General features: G+C 47.9%; 6 protein-coding genes and 2 non-coding genes across 8 annotated transcripts; 4 read left to right on the top strand and 4 right to left on the bottom strand.

Moving 5' to 3' along the window:
- The first annotated feature begins 71 nt into the window (after positions 1 to 71).
- On the top strand, positions 72 to 175 carry GGS22DRAFT_t18. The gene has a single exon. It is a non-coding gene; the product is annotated as a tRNA-Pro (tRNA).
- Positions 176 to 624: 449 nt separating this feature from the next.
- On the top strand, positions 625 to 2,202 carry GGS22DRAFT_152927 (S-adenosyl-L-methionine-dependent methyltransferase). The gene has a single exon (XM_047959764.1). It carries the CDS (start codon positions 831 to 833, stop codon positions 1,746 to 1,748), a length of 918 nt encoding a protein of 305 aa, XP_047822856.1. The 5' UTR covers positions 625 to 830; the 3' UTR covers positions 1,749 to 2,202.
- On the bottom strand, positions 1,778 to 1,880 carry GGS22DRAFT_t9. Its single transcript has one exon. It is a non-coding gene; the product is annotated as a tRNA-Pro (tRNA).
- GGS22DRAFT_66170 (uncharacterized protein) lies at positions 2,089 to 4,162 on the bottom strand. Its single transcript, XM_047967715.1, has 2 exons — positions 2,449 to 4,162; positions 2,089 to 2,387 (listed from the first exon to the last, which is right to left on the bottom strand). The coding sequence occupies exon 1, from the start codon at positions 3,930 to 3,932 to the stop codon at positions 2,490 to 2,492; it is 1,443 nt and encodes a 480-aa protein (XP_047822855.1). The 5' UTR covers positions 3,933 to 4,162; the 3' UTR covers positions 2,089 to 2,387; positions 2,449 to 2,489.
- A 1-nt stretch (position 4,163) lies between these two features.
- On the top strand, positions 4,164 to 7,541 carry GGS22DRAFT_66167 (uncharacterized protein). Its single transcript, XM_047967714.1, has 2 exons — positions 4,164 to 5,140; positions 5,193 to 7,541. Exons 1-2 carry the CDS (start codon positions 4,394 to 4,396, stop codon positions 7,371 to 7,373), a joined length of 2,928 nt encoding a protein of 975 aa, XP_047822854.1. The 5' UTR covers positions 4,164 to 4,393; the 3' UTR covers positions 7,374 to 7,541.
- A 210-nt stretch (positions 7,542 to 7,751) lies between these two features.
- Positions 7,752 to 9,109, top strand: GGS22DRAFT_152923 (putative stress response RCI peptide). Its single transcript, XM_047959763.1, has 3 exons — positions 7,752 to 7,956; positions 8,166 to 8,233; positions 8,298 to 9,109. The coding sequence occupies exons 1-3, from the start codon at positions 7,896 to 7,898 to the stop codon at positions 8,622 to 8,624; spliced, it is 456 nt and encodes a 151-aa protein (XP_047822853.1). The 5' UTR covers positions 7,752 to 7,895; the 3' UTR covers positions 8,625 to 9,109.
- Positions 9,086 to 11,179, bottom strand: GGS22DRAFT_184593 (uncharacterized protein; the record flags this gene model as incomplete). The annotated part of the gene is made up of 4 exons (XM_047964204.1): positions 9,086 to 9,583; positions 9,669 to 9,706; positions 9,913 to 10,234; positions 10,322 to 11,179. 4 exons carry the CDS (start codon positions 11,177 to 11,179, stop codon positions 9,086 to 9,088), a joined length of 1,716 nt encoding a protein of 571 aa, XP_047822852.1.
- Positions 11,180 to 11,825: 646 nt separating this feature from the next.
- On the bottom strand, positions 11,826 to 14,245 carry GGS22DRAFT_184592 (P-loop containing nucleoside triphosphate hydrolase protein; the record flags this gene model as incomplete). The annotated part of the gene is made up of 2 exons (XM_047964203.1): positions 11,826 to 14,084; positions 14,138 to 14,245. The coding sequence occupies 2 exons, from the start codon at positions 14,243 to 14,245 to the stop codon at positions 11,826 to 11,828; spliced, it is 2,367 nt and encodes a 788-aa protein (XP_047822851.1).
- Between the last annotated feature and the right edge of the window lie 5 nt (positions 14,246 to 14,250).

Genomic DNA, 14,250 nt, shown 5'->3' with positions numbered 1-14,250 from the left:
TAAGATGAAGAAAGGGACATAGGTACTTGTTTGGGCCATTTTTGATAAGCATAGAATGTGCGATTGTACAAGGCTCAATGGTCTAGTGGTAGGATACTCGCTTCGGGCTGACCTTGGTCCGTCTCATCTAATGAGATAATGTGAGTGGTCCCGGGTTCAAATCCCGGTTGAGCCCTGTTATTTTTTCTATCGCCTTTTGCAACATTGATGGTTGGCTGCTCTCCTCTATCATCTTTTTTGGGTCTTGTTACCGATGACTACCCATTTTCGGACCCCGCGGGCCCCGCTAAACACCCCTGATTAATTGATATTTCGCGTCGCGTCGTGCCTTCTTAAACTTCAATTCACCTAAGCAGCTACCTGAGCAGTTACAAGTCTAAAACTCTAGATTTACTTTTGAATAGAGGAAAGAACAATGACTCCGGTACCTCACCTAAAATCCTAGGTTTCGTACTTGCAAATAATTGCAGATTCGAGCACCTGCATGCATGGACCCTGTAAATTGACGCCACCGCGTCAACGATGTATCCATCCCTCCCACCCTACTATCTCAGCTTCTGGTGGTTAGGGGACATCTAATCGCTATTCGTTCATCACGAAAAGCATATGCCGATGTTCTAATATGTGACCATCAACTTTTGAGCCAGTTCCCCGCCTTCCATGTTACTTCCTGAAAAGGAGCTCAGCTTTGTGAAGATACGTATAATAATGGATGCCTCTTCATCAGATAAGGACATGTAATTAATATCCATATTTACCTAAGTAGTCAAGAAAGCTTGAGTTCCTCTTCGCGACAGTATTTTTTTCTCACTTTAACACATCACCTAGCAATGGCAAATGTATCAGTCAATGAACTAGGATTCTCCCCGAAGCAAGGCGTCAACTGGTCGAACTATCTTGTCTACCGCCCTGTATATCAGACATCTTTCTTCAAGCGCATATTTGACTACCACGCAGAGAAGCCGGGCGCAACATGGACCGTAGGCCATGATATTGGCGCCGGTTGCGGAATTGTCTCGTTCACTCTTGCTATTCATTTCGACAGCGTTATTATCTCGGATCCCAACGACGGCTATGTTACTCTCGCTAAGAAGCTCCTTATTGAAGAAGCATCTCTCCCAGAATCCAAGTTCACTTTCCTCCAAGAAACCGCGGAGGAAACTTCTGTTGATTCTGGAACGATCGACCTAATCGCGGCGTGCGAGTGCATCCAGTGGACTAACCCCAAAGCTGCTATCAGTGAATTTAGCAGGCAACTTAAAGCCGGTGGTACACTTGCGATCACGTATTATGCCCGCCCACTGATTGATGGGAACGAACGGGTGCAGAATGCTTGGAAGGGGGTTTGGGGCGCACATTCTAAAAAAGCCCAAGGCGAGGTGTTTGACCGTGCTTTTAGAACGATCAACACAGCCCTTGAAAATATAGAGTTTCCCGAAGGAGAATGGGAAGCTATCAAGAGAGTGTACATCAACGCTCGGGGAGACGTCAACGCTTTTGTGATGAATAACCTGGTAGATGAGAGGAAAGTCAAGGAAAAGGAAGAGAAGATTTGGGTTGAGGATGACGAAGAATGGGTCGGGATGAAGGACATTGAGTGGTTCAAGGCATATCTAGCTACTTGGGTGCCGTATATCCCAGAGGCCGAAATGCAGGACGTCTGGGATGAGCTAGAGCTTGCTTTGGAGGGCAAAAAGGCTAGAATTAGAACACCAGTTGTTATGATTTTTGCCACGAGGAGGGCATAGTCTTTCACTGGCCTTGTCAGCGTCAAAAAGGGCTCAGCTGGGATTTGAACCCAGGACCTCACTCATTCTCTCTATGATAGAGATGGACAGAACTGCCCGAAGGGTGCGCGATGACCACTTCGCTACTGAGCCTGAGATATTGGCTTTCCTTGAGCAAGTATCGAAGGAGGAAAGACCGTTTTTTTTTTATTGGTAAGGTTGTTTGATCTTATGTCTTATGTCTATTCTGGCCGCGGTTAGTTGTTTTGTAATGTGTTAGGAAAGAGGGCGTTTGAAGGATGACGTAGTCATTTTATTGAGAAGGAGCTTCGGGTGTGAAGGTGCAAAGATAAATGACGCCGGAGAGGAACTTATTACATATAGGTACATATGTATGTAGGTAGGTACCTACCTAAGTACGTAAACGCCACTGCTTGATCCAATTCTTTAAAAATGAGCAAGATACATGCAATTGCCTCTCTCATAGTTAGATACAGCTACTGCGTATTGAATAATTTATTCACATGGTAACCGGTGGTGTAACCTTGATCATGAATTCGTAACTCCGGATGTCCGTCCTCGAAATCATTTTCCCGCCACCTTCCTCTCCCTACCGGTACAGCCACTATGGATCTTATCAATACACACGAGATAATTTGCCTTAAATTTTATGATTAGGTAGTTGCCCTGTCATTATAGACGATCAAAACAAGAGTCTTACCTTTCGTTCACACCTTTACTTTTGTCTCGCTACACGATGTTTCAAGCCTTTCCTGCACGTGGCAAATCAATCTTTTTTGAGAGAAGCGATATCTTCATCCCGACCGCAAGGAGCCATAGAATCATCAGTTGAAGAACTGTTGGTAGGGCTGCCTCGCTGAGGAGCCTGCGAACTTCTTCGTGATTCGCATTGGGCTCGATAAGGGTTATTCTGCGAGTCCCTTCGTCCTGTTCCTGGTCTACGATGGTGCTTGAGGCCGTCGATTGTCCAGGTTGGATATCGGGAGCCGATAACCTTCCGTCACAGGATTGTCGTTGCTGATGGTCGACCGGCAGTAATATTTCTGTCGTCCGGTCCAATCTATATTCCCCTATTGAGGGACGATCTAAAGACAACAACGCTAAGGCTTCCCCCTGTATCTCCTCTAGAGCTACGGAGTGTGAATTTTCAATTCTCTGAGGTGGAGGTGATTGAACATGGAGATCGTCCTCTTGTCCGGTCTGCGACGAGTCCCCTTCATCGACAATCTCGTAATCTGGTCCACTAACTGGTTGATTTCCTTGAATCTGCGCGACGGGCTTCCGGTTTCTTTCCATCATGTCTTCCGGTATTTTCTGAGCCAATTCATCAAGAGGGTCCTGGTAAGGATTGTTCCTCCCTCCAAAATTCACCAACGTCGTTGCGGATTGGGGTTCAATTCCGAATTTAAACCTCTTAAATTTCTGTTTCGCCTTCTGTCGTATATGTGAGGCTATCCCTTCTAAACAGCCAGCAACTTCGACCTGCATGAAAAACGGTTGTCCGTCATGCTCAAACGCGAATGCTGTGTGGAAAGTGTTGTCATGCCTCGGCTGCCGATCAAGCTCACTTTCAACCAAATCCCATCTAAGAGTTGTGGCCTTTTGAAACCGGTTAGGAATAGGTTGACTTGAGAATTTCCACTGGCTCCGCTGGATATATCTCTTCTCGGAATTTCGCCCAATGCCACCAGCACCAGCAAATCCGCCAGCGTCAATCCAAGGGGTAAATGAATTCTTTTCGATCTTAAGAGCTTCGTCTAGTTGCCCATGGAGAATTTGCGGGCCATGTTTGGTGATCTGAACGGGGACTTTGACATTAGTTGACGGATTTTCAGCACTAAAGTGGCGGCGGAGGTCTTCATCTTTTTCGTCTAGAGTCAACAAGATAGTTGCACCCCTAAGGCGGCATTCCTGTGGTTCGGTGAATGTCAAATCCAGGTAGACGACACCTCCCGGGTTCTTGTCCGGAGTCAGAACACCCCATCGCGACTCTCTGAATCGAAATCTGCATGCGACATCCACGTCCCCGATCTTTCCTTTGCCAAGGTAATGGTTGGAACCCTCCAGACGTTCAAACCGCCCAAAGTCGTATTTCCCATACCTACGACCGAGCTGGAAGCGTTCTTGCCAGGGCAGCGCAACACCACTATAAATTGGATGATGTTTGCTTTCAAGCAATGACATTGTATTATCGAGCGAAGTCTAGAAAACCACAAGACATGCCGATCAGGCTGTAGAATACATACCTACTATTTCAAGGTTGTCCTTACCTTGTGTAGAGAGACGAAAGGAGCTGAAGAGGGGAGGGGGCTTAGCTTTTTAGTCGGTCAATTAGCCAATCAATCTAGCCTACAGTGATGCAAAGCCTCTCGAGATGCAGGTTATTAGGTTGCCTCAATTGCGCCTGATAAGCAAGAACGGGGAGCGTCTACAGAACTTACGTGGGGTTATTTATAGGCAATTAGTTCGCGGACAAGTTTCTGGTGGCCTTTCGGGGCTCATCTCGTGAAGTCCTTCACGAAGATTCTACCTCGATAGAACTTAGCTGACGACAGCAATGGTAATCGCAGCATCCTTCTTAACACTCTACTAGATTTCCTAAATCATGCGAATTTAACACATCTTTAATCTTTTCATCCAACATCATGTCAGTACGCCAAATGCAAGCAAAGCCGACAAGCGATGTTGGGCTAAATCCTAAGTCTCCACCATCTAAATCAGTGGACGATCAACAAAATCCATGGGATTTGAATCATAAAGACAAGAACAAGGATAAACAGATTGTACCCAGAAATTATCCTGTAACTCACGTTGGCACGAGTCACCGTGAGAACGAAACCTCGAGCGTCGTTTCTAGGAAGGCCACCGAAGTTACTCCTATAACGCCTGCGCAACCTACCTCTGCCCCGCGGAAGGTTCCTTCGAAACGAAAAGTTAATGGCGTTTGGGACTCACCCCATGCCACCGATCTTACTGTTCATCTAGCGTTGTCGGCAGAGGAAGATCTTGACGAAATCCTTGAAGAGTTTGCCCGTCTCCAAAGACTTGGTCACTTCATCTCTGCTAAACAATTATTTGCGGAACATCTCCGTGAGCACATGGAAAGGCCGCAGGTCCTTATTGAATATATAGAAATGTTACTCGAGCAAGGTGATTATATCACTCTATCTGAGATAGATGATGGCACCATACGTCATGCGTGCGATAAACTCGTCAATAGCGAGGACAGAATATTACTTACGATATATTGGAAATTGGTAAAGGTAATCTCTGCTCACTACAAACCAGATAGACCTGGTGTTTTCTCGACAAAACGGGAAGTTATTGATGGAGCCATCGACGACTTTTACGCCGTGATTACCGCCAGTGAAAGAAATATAACTTCAACTGAGGTAAGTCTACCTATAATCCCCTATTATCGTGTACTTCTTACTAAGTAGCTAGATCAAAATGCTTGCTCTGTTTTATCGCCTGTGTGATTTCATAGACGATTCTGCAATGCCAAAACGCCTCCAAGAAAAGTTTCCCTCAAAGTTTCACGAAGAGTTATACAGCCTTCTCCTAAGAGAAGGCCGCATATGGGATTTTCGTGACATTGCCGTAGCAAACGTATCTATCAGTTTTTGGAGCAACACGAGCTTAGTTGAAGACTGGTCGAAAATGACAACGGATACATCGACAACCCTTGCACTTCTCGATATTCTTGTATCCCACATAGTTTACGAACTTGAATTCTCAGCAGGATCTGAAGATGACATTGAAAATATGCTGAGGAAAACTGAGCCACTTGCACTTTCGATTATAGAAAACGACCCCGACAAGATGAGAAGTCGACCATTTATAAGGTGGATGTTGGCAAAGGCCCAATTCGCTGATGTGAAAGGGCCGCACCACGCTCGCTCTTATGGGGAGCAACTTAAGGCATGGCCAGGTCTGGTGTTCCATTCGAGAAGACTTCAGTTACCTCAGTACATTCCTGTACACGGCGAGAATCCGGGATGGAAGGTGGATGATGCGGCGCCCAGGTTTGAACGCCCCATCAGGATGGCAATGAACATCTCAAGAGAACTTGGTGATTATCAAACCGAGGTTATAGCCTTACAGAGACTGATCGTGTTATCCGCCAACCCAAATAAGGAATTCGAAGAACTTTGTAACCTACAAAGGATAACCCAAGGGGATGTCTGCGGTTATTCGAAAACGTTGACATCGAGATATTTGATATCCGATACGGAGGACTTGAAGCAAGATCTGAAGCAGAAAATTTCTGGACTTTTCGACATCACCAACTTTTCGGATAGTATATCAATGTTGGACTCTTGGATCCTCAATATGCTTCAGTACTCTCTAGAACGCGAGGGACCGGCGGCCGAGCGAGCCTTAGAAGGAGCTGGAGAGGATTATCAAGATCTCCCATGGGCATTCAGAGTAGAAATCGACAAGAAGTTTCAAACCACTGTTGGACGAACAACGAACCGCCAATCATCGTCCAGGCTCGAATCGCGGTTTAAAAGGAATAGGAATCCTGATACGAGAGAAACTTCTGAGGGTGTGGGCTCGAGCGAGAAAGGAAAACAACCAGCGATCGGAAGAAAAGACGTCTTGAACCGACAGAAAGACGGGGAAAGCATGGAACCAGCTAAACAACATCCCAACCCCCGAGTTCGGATTTCTCAATCGCCGGAGGAGGATGAATGGACTGACGATTCTTTAGAAGCTGAGCAAATTCTTCAGGGGACCAAAAACTATGCTCGAGAAGAGAAAAAAGTAGAGGTGCCAACGGCAACTTCCCAGAAAGACTGGCACTTGGTAAAACTTCCTTCCCAACCTCGACAAGGTGGTCCAGGATTGGCCTCGGATGAATCATCCACACCGACATCACGCGCCGCCCCTAGTATTTTTGATCAATCTGAGACCAGTTCCGGGACAGCGTCATCAAGCAACGACCCAATAAAGCCAACTAATCCCATAAACCGAAGTGAACATCGACCGAGCGTTATGCCCGGCGAGAATGATGAAGGCGTAAATTTACATACTCTAAGTAAATCAGAGTTAATAGAGTATCTTCGATATAAACACCCACACCCGCGGGTGCAGCGACCTGCCCCGAAGATTGCGCGGAAATCGATTTTAATAAATGGGCGTACTCCGAACACGGACGGTTCTACTAGTAGAAGCGAGGAACGCCCGCACAGGCGAGGGCCAGTGTCATTTCTTGAAGATGAAATAGATTACCCCCCGGTCGATATCTCAGATGATAAGAAGCTCAAGATAGGGGACGGAGGATATAAAGAACATGAGCTGGCCACCGTTAATGAGACCGAAGACATAAACCTAGGATCCCAGGACCAGAACCGGCCCGCTGGTAACGAAAAATCAAATCAGAAGGGGAAGGAAACTCGGACTCAAAACATCATTGCGAATATCAAACAAGTGGGTGAAGTACGCACTCATGAGAACGACGAGAATCTTCAACGGCCTGAAGTGAATCCAACATCCCCGGCGGCTCCAAGTGAATCTAAGACAGACCCGGTAGTGGCAACTGTTGAGAGCACGGAGGATCTTGGAGAGAATGTAGAGGAACCTATAGCGCGAACTGCTGAGGATGTAAATGAGGTTGATTAATTTATACGCCGTTGGAAGGATTGGATCTTTTCAAGTTAATTAAATCTAGCGAAACCTGTATTTTTGTATAATTATTGTATATTCAATCTTTAGCACTTATCAAATCAATTTGAGATTTGAACCTTCTAGATTTGTTTGTTAATGAATAGTAGTAACATTAAAGGTAATTAGATGAGTTAGAACTTAGAAGTTTAGTGTTTACGGGTTGAGGTTCTTCAGCTACAGGCGGGAGGTACCTAAAAAATACAGTGTGGGCTAGCATTAGCGTCTGCGGCCTAGTGCAGCCTAGCGCAGCTGAACCCCACAGGAACCCCTAAAGGAGGAAGCTACATGTATGAAGTATTACGCCATACTGTCAGCTCGCGTGATAAGGACCAGTCATCATCGCCCTACGACTCGTACATTTCTTCCTACCTACAACTTACGTTAACTTCACTTCGAATTTTTCCTTTATCATTAATCAATCCTTCTCGCGATCATTCCTATAGACCCTTATTTCGTCCTCGAAGATCGACTGTCGCCATGTGTTGTTCCGCAGACCTATTCCTCGGCCTCCTGGCCATCCTCTTCCCACCTCTGCCTGGTACGTCATTACCCGTCTCCATCTCCATACCCATCACCATTTGCCCCCGCCCGCCGCTATTCGTCTGCCTTGCGTCGCGCATCAGCCAGCACCCGATGGCTCCGCACCACGCATCGCACCGCATCGCAACGACCTGCGATTCCTGTCAAACATCCCATAACATATCCGCTCTGTAGAACGCTTAACTAATTGACACAAAACCATCACAGTCTGGGTAAAAACCGGCCTCTGTTCCGCCGACTCCATCATCAACATCCTCCTCTGCATGCTCGGCTACGTAAGCCCCCTCCCTCTCCCCCCATCCTCCCACACCATCTACTAACCCAACACCAACCACCCAGCTCCCCGGCCTAATCCACTCCTGGTACATAATCTCCAAATTCCCCGAACTCTACGAATACGAAGCCGCGACCCCCCAAGACGCCGAGTCCGGCGCCGGCAACGGGCGCGTGACCTACGTCTTCGTCTCGCACCCGCCGCAATCCGAGCGTCCGCCGCAAGCGACTCCGCAATCACCTACCCACGCCAACTACGGCACCGCGTCGAACCCAGGCTCCTCCTCGACCGCTGCGGCTGGTGCTGGGTCTAGTAACGGGCACCACGACCCCGCGCCCCCGACGTACGCCGAGGCCGTCAAGGGCGACCACAAGGTGCAGACGCAGGACTAGGCGTCGCCACTACCACCACAATCGCGCTGCTCCCGCGGTCCCGTCCCCTTCATCCCTACACCTACACCTACGCCTACGTCTGGGAACCGCTCGTTGCGCCGGTCGGTGTCGGGGTTGTATCTGCGGGACTTCAGACTATCTCGGACGTTGCGGGACGTGGATTACTCGTGGGAGGAATGGGTGTGGCGTAACGCATGAATTCACAGAAGGGTTTTAGGTTGTTTTCTACGGAGTTGGAGGGTCTTTGGTTTCGGGACACGCATGCAGTTCTATTTATCTCCGTTGCTTTTGGCTTGGGTTGGGAAGTGTCGAGAGGGTGCATGTAACATCGCATCGCTACTTTACTGTAAAAAAGAAGACAGCTACAAATTCACATGGATAGCTTTTGGCAGGTTGGTTGGTGATGGTGATCGTTACGGTGGTAGTGACGTGTTGCGTTTAATAAGCATTGTAATTCTAGCTTATCTATTCTCTGCCTCCGCCCATACGGTTCTGTCCGCGTCTTCGTCGCTGCCCCTGTTCTTGCTCTTGGCGTGGGGCCCGCTCCTTTTCCTTCGGCCGTGGTACACGCACACTCCGGTGCCGCCGGACTTGTGACGCTTGTTGGCTGGGCACATGGGGCTGTTGGGTAGATGTTCCGGCATGTTAAACTCGAAGGAACTGGGTGCCATGGCCCCGTACTGTGGGACTGCTACCGGCACCTCCCACCACTCTTTGTCGCCCTGATCTCTCTTCTCCCTCTCCGTTTCTCTCTCCTTCTTTGGGCTACTCCTGTCTTTCTCATCACGCTCGGTGGTGGTGGTGGGAAAGGGAGTGTGGTAGTAGTCGCTGTGCTCTGCACTGCTTCCCAAACTGCCATCGCGTGCTGGCGGCGTTGATATATCGAAGAAGAATGACCGTGGTCGGCCGGCGTGGTGGCCGCTCTCGCGGATCGGTGGTGTCTTTATACGTGTTGCTTCCTATTTATGACGATTAGTCACAAGATTAATAATTTTTCTAACAAAAGTACTAGGTAGGTAGATATTTAATAAGTGATATACTTACACCGCCAGGGAATTGTGCGCTGAAAGAATTGAGTCGGTCTATGCCAATATATCAGCTAATTTGTTTCTTTCTAAACTTTTTCGGTGGGTATTCTCTCTCACCTTGAGTCCTCTTTCGCCTGCCCCCTTTTCTTCAAATTAGTCCCTTCTGAAGTAAGAAGGGGATAAATATGGTGAAAAGGAAGGGAGAAAACAAGAAGAACACAAGGGAGAACAATAAAGCGATATAACATCCAAAATCATACCTATATCAGAGACTGGACTAGTGAAAGGGGTTCGGCCGCGAAGCACATCGCGGACGGAGCTCGAGACGGAGCTTGCGACACTAGCTTCTGAGCCAGCAAAGGCTTCGCGGTGCCAAGGGCTCTTCCCGAAAATTCTGTGGGGCCAGTCGCCGCGGCTTTTCTTATCCTTACTTTCCTCGCGCAACAGTGATACTACGCGGCGCATGGCCGACTGGCTCTGGCTTTGGCTTATGACCTGTGTCTTCGCGCCTCCGGTTTTGCCCTTCATGTAGCCATAGTTAAAATCATCATCGTCGTCGTCGTCAGGCGTCTTCTTGATCTTCTATATGAGTGGCGCGGAAGATTAGTATTGGCATTCTGGTAAGAGAGTAATTACGGCGGCAGGGGTAAGCATAGGTTTGTAACTTACCGGTTTATGATCCGGGAGAATCCTCGCCATGAACGATCTCTTGGGTTTGCCCTCCTGGCTAGTCGTCGAGTTGTGGAAAATGGAAGAAAGGGACGCTGTTGCGATGCTTGCTGACTTCTCTAAAGGCGTTACTATAGGAGTAGCGGAATCTGAGTCTCCTTTATCGTTTATAAGCGGCGAACTTTGGATTGGTTTCGAAGTCAGTCTCGGTATGGATATGCCACTGTTGCAGTTAAGGCAATCAACGACTAATGGAGACCTCTGCAATGATTGGACATGGGCTTCTTCGGTGAGATAGGGGCTAGATAGAGGTGTCTGTAAGGGTCGATTCAATGGGAACGTAGATCCGCCGCTCCCACTACTGGTGCCATTTCGTGATATCGCTGGCCGTTGTAGAGATTGGACGTGTGCTTCTTCGGTGAGAAAGGGGCTGTTTTGGGGTGCCTGGGCCCATGAATTACTCGGGGAGCGCTGTAGGTCCTCCTGGGTGTCTTTTCCGGAGCTACTCTTGCCGGAGCGCTTGCGCCACTTAAAATGCTTCATAACCTTCCTAGGGCTTTCGATGACCTCACGTTCGGCCCAGTAGCCCGCAGGAAACCAGACCCATTCGTGTCCATCTCTAGCCGGTCGTGGCGGGTCGATGAACGTGCTAGGAGAAACAGGCGCACTGTTGTAGGACTGGTTGGTAGATTGCCGAGCAGCTAAATTCCCGGTTGTCATAGATGCCACCGACGATGAGGGCAACCTGCTTGTAGGGCCGTCAACACCGGAGATGCTGCGGAGTCTCCATCGACTAGCAGTGCTACTACGACGAACCCATTCCGACCAAGGACTAATGTCTTCGGATCCGTCCTCCATGGCAATATTTCGGCATTCTTAAATATAAATATAGGAATGAACGAGAATATTGTTAAAGAATCATTATTGAAATGGTAATTCGTAGGAAGTCTGACGGAGGCTAAGAAGGCCGAGTAGGCCTAGTTATAAATGCAAACATCTAGACGACTTAATGTTAGCATAGACCATCTCTGATTTTTTGGGTACCTGGGTACTACATAGGCATCTTATTTCCACGGCGAAATGGATCTTGCTATAAAGCACTTGCCTTACATGTATCCCCTTCTACATGTAAATCGACGGCATTGGAGTCCTTCGCACTTGCCTATAATCTGTAAATGAGGTATCCATACTATGCCTGCCACCTGCCTTAGGCACTTTGTGTAATGCGTGATGCAGGTGGAGAATAAAGCTTCCATGCACCTTCCTCCATAATGCCAATTTGATAAAAGGAGTCAGGGGGATTCTTTTTACTGTCCGTTTATTTTTTTGGAGTGGTTGTTAGTTAGGCATATTCTATCTATATACATATAACTTTGGCCTAGCATACTAGACTATGAGGATCTTGTATCCAGGTGGTTTATCCTACAAATCCTTTATTTTTCTAGTTTGCTATATGGTACACTGTTATTTTACATACCTAACCGCGTTGCTTTCTATGCTCATATTAAGCATGCGCACGTACATGCGTATTGGTTTCATGATGATGTGTTCGGTGGCTTCTCGTGGACGTTGATTCTGGTTGAGTAATAGGTCGTAACTCATCGGGTCCGTTAAAAAGGGGTTCTTCGTGCCCTTCTTCGTTCCACTCGCCTCGTAATTCGTGCTGAGGGCCGTCGATTGAATCATTGTCGCCAAGGAGCACCTTCTTCTTATGCTTCGTCTTCTCTGCCTGCCTCCGAATTCTTTCCAATCTCGCCCTGCGCTGGGTTTCGGAAACGCTAACCTTGCCTAAGTGGTCATCGATTTTTTGCTCGACTATCGATTTAACATGGAAGGCCAGGTTCTGGCTACGGAATACGCCAGTATATCGATAGCTGAGCCAAAGATAAAGCGTGATCGTTTTGTGGAGGGCTTCTAGCCGTTGCAAGTATTCGCCCGGGTTGCTCTTAAAATTGGACTCATCAATGTCGAGGAGTTCAAGGTCAACAGCTTTAATGTCGACAAGATCGCCGCCGCCCATCTGGGAAATACACTTTCCGAAACTTTGCACAACTGAAGATCCCGCTCTCTCCCGCAGAGCGACCGGCGCATTCAAGAAGACGCAACGATCATAGACAGACATAGGAAATGGTTGGATCAGGTCGCAAATAGACAGCATCTCCTTTACTTGGCAAAGGTGAAACTTCGGAGAAGTATGGGCGATGTCTCGTAAGCGGGATAGTATGTAGCTGAATGGTGTCCTTGGCGGGAAGTAGGATGAAAATCGCTCGATCGCGGAAGGCGGAGGTTGAATGCCGGCCGTCCGTATAGGTTCCGGTTCTCGATTAAAGGCAGCCTTGATGGTCTGAAGATTACCATCATCCAAAGCTGTTACCAATCCGGGTTGCATAGCTTTTATCGGCTGGCTTAATTCTAGCTCGGGATTGGCCGCCTGACGGGCTGTTCTGAATCGACCAGCCCTGCCCCCTATCTGTTTAATCTCCGAAGTTGATAGTTGCCGATAACCACTTTTGCTGCGTTTGTGTGTCTGTTCGAAAACCACTCGCCTTATTTCCAAGTTGAGGCCCATGCCAATGGCATCGCTGGCAACAAGAAAATCATAGTCGCTGTTGGGATCGTTGAAGAGCGAGGCTTGCTGAGCGCGAGTTTCCGGTGGCAGTGATCCGTAGATCATAGCACACCGACGCCCGGTAGCATCTTCTATCTGTTTCTTTAGCGTGTGTATGCTGAGCCTCGAAAAGGTGACAACAGCATCGCCCTTTTCAAGATTTTTGAGTGACCCTATGCTCTTTTCCATAGTTTCTAACGGATTTAATCTCTTATATCGTGTGACGACGCACTTGTCGCCGATAAGGGCGCATAATGATTGTATCAAATCTACGATACGTTCTTCTCCACAGAGATGAACCTCTTTAGCTTGCACGCCAAGAAACGCTTGTGTCCATGCCCATCCTCTCTCCGCGTCTCCGATCATTTGGATCTCGTCGATGACAGCAACGTCTACCAGCAGATTCAGAGGGGTCATTTCGACAGTACAGCTTCGGAAGTAGTTATCATCGTCCTCCGGGATTCGTTGCTCTTCGCCGGTTATCAAGGCGCAGTTCTTACCCTTGGCTAAGAATCGAGAATAGACTTCGTGTGCTAATAACCTAAGCGGCCCCGAGTAGATACCGGACTTGGCATTCTCCAATGCTTTCAGGGCATTGTAAGTCTTTCCCGAGTTCGTTGGACCTACGTGTAGGTATATAGTGCGCTGCAAGGCTCTTGTGGCGGGAAACCATTCATGCGGAAACCGGAAATCCGCAATCTGTTTATGGGTGGCGATGATATTCTTGGGGAATCTCGTACGCATGAGGAAATTTTGAAAGCCATATGTCAACTGGTCGGTGAGGCCAGGCATATCACTTTCGATGAAGGCATTGCGTAGACCCCAAAATAGAGGGTTGTTGCCCTTCGAAACCATATTTTTTTCACTTGCTATGTCGCAAGCTTTTTCAAGGGAGACCCTGAACAACTTGACCTCGCGGTCGAAATCAAGTCTCGTGTTGATCCCGAAACCTTTATATTCATTTTGTTTCGCTGCCCAGCTCCGCCATGTACTCATTGCTAGGTCATACCTGCCAAGCATGACGTTGCGGAATATGTTGTACGTCTTCTTCATGTCTCGTCCTTGTCCCATTTCAATTTGCCGTGGCGTTTCATCCTTTCGAGCAAAGAAGGCAGCATGATGGGCATCAGCGGCTGATTTACGTTTGTTATACACCTGCAAGTATATTAATAACTGCTGCTAGGTACTAATTACCCAAGTAATCTTACCCTGGCGCTAGAAGCCGTGGTTGCAAAGCCATGTTTGCGGCCATGGTTGCGGCAGACGAGAAATGCGCAGCTTGATCTAGCCGATCCAGTTCTGAGAAGGAGGCTCATGGCGC

This window comes from Annulohypoxylon maeteangense (assembly GCF_022496945.1).
Source record: "Annulohypoxylon maeteangense strain CBS 123835 unplaced genomic scaffold GGS22scaffold_2, whole genome shotgun sequence".
NCBI classification, from domain to species: domain Eukaryota; kingdom Fungi; phylum Ascomycota; class Sordariomycetes; order Xylariales; family Hypoxylaceae; genus Annulohypoxylon; species Annulohypoxylon maeteangense.
This window is presented reverse-complemented; position numbering and strand designations above follow the sequence as displayed.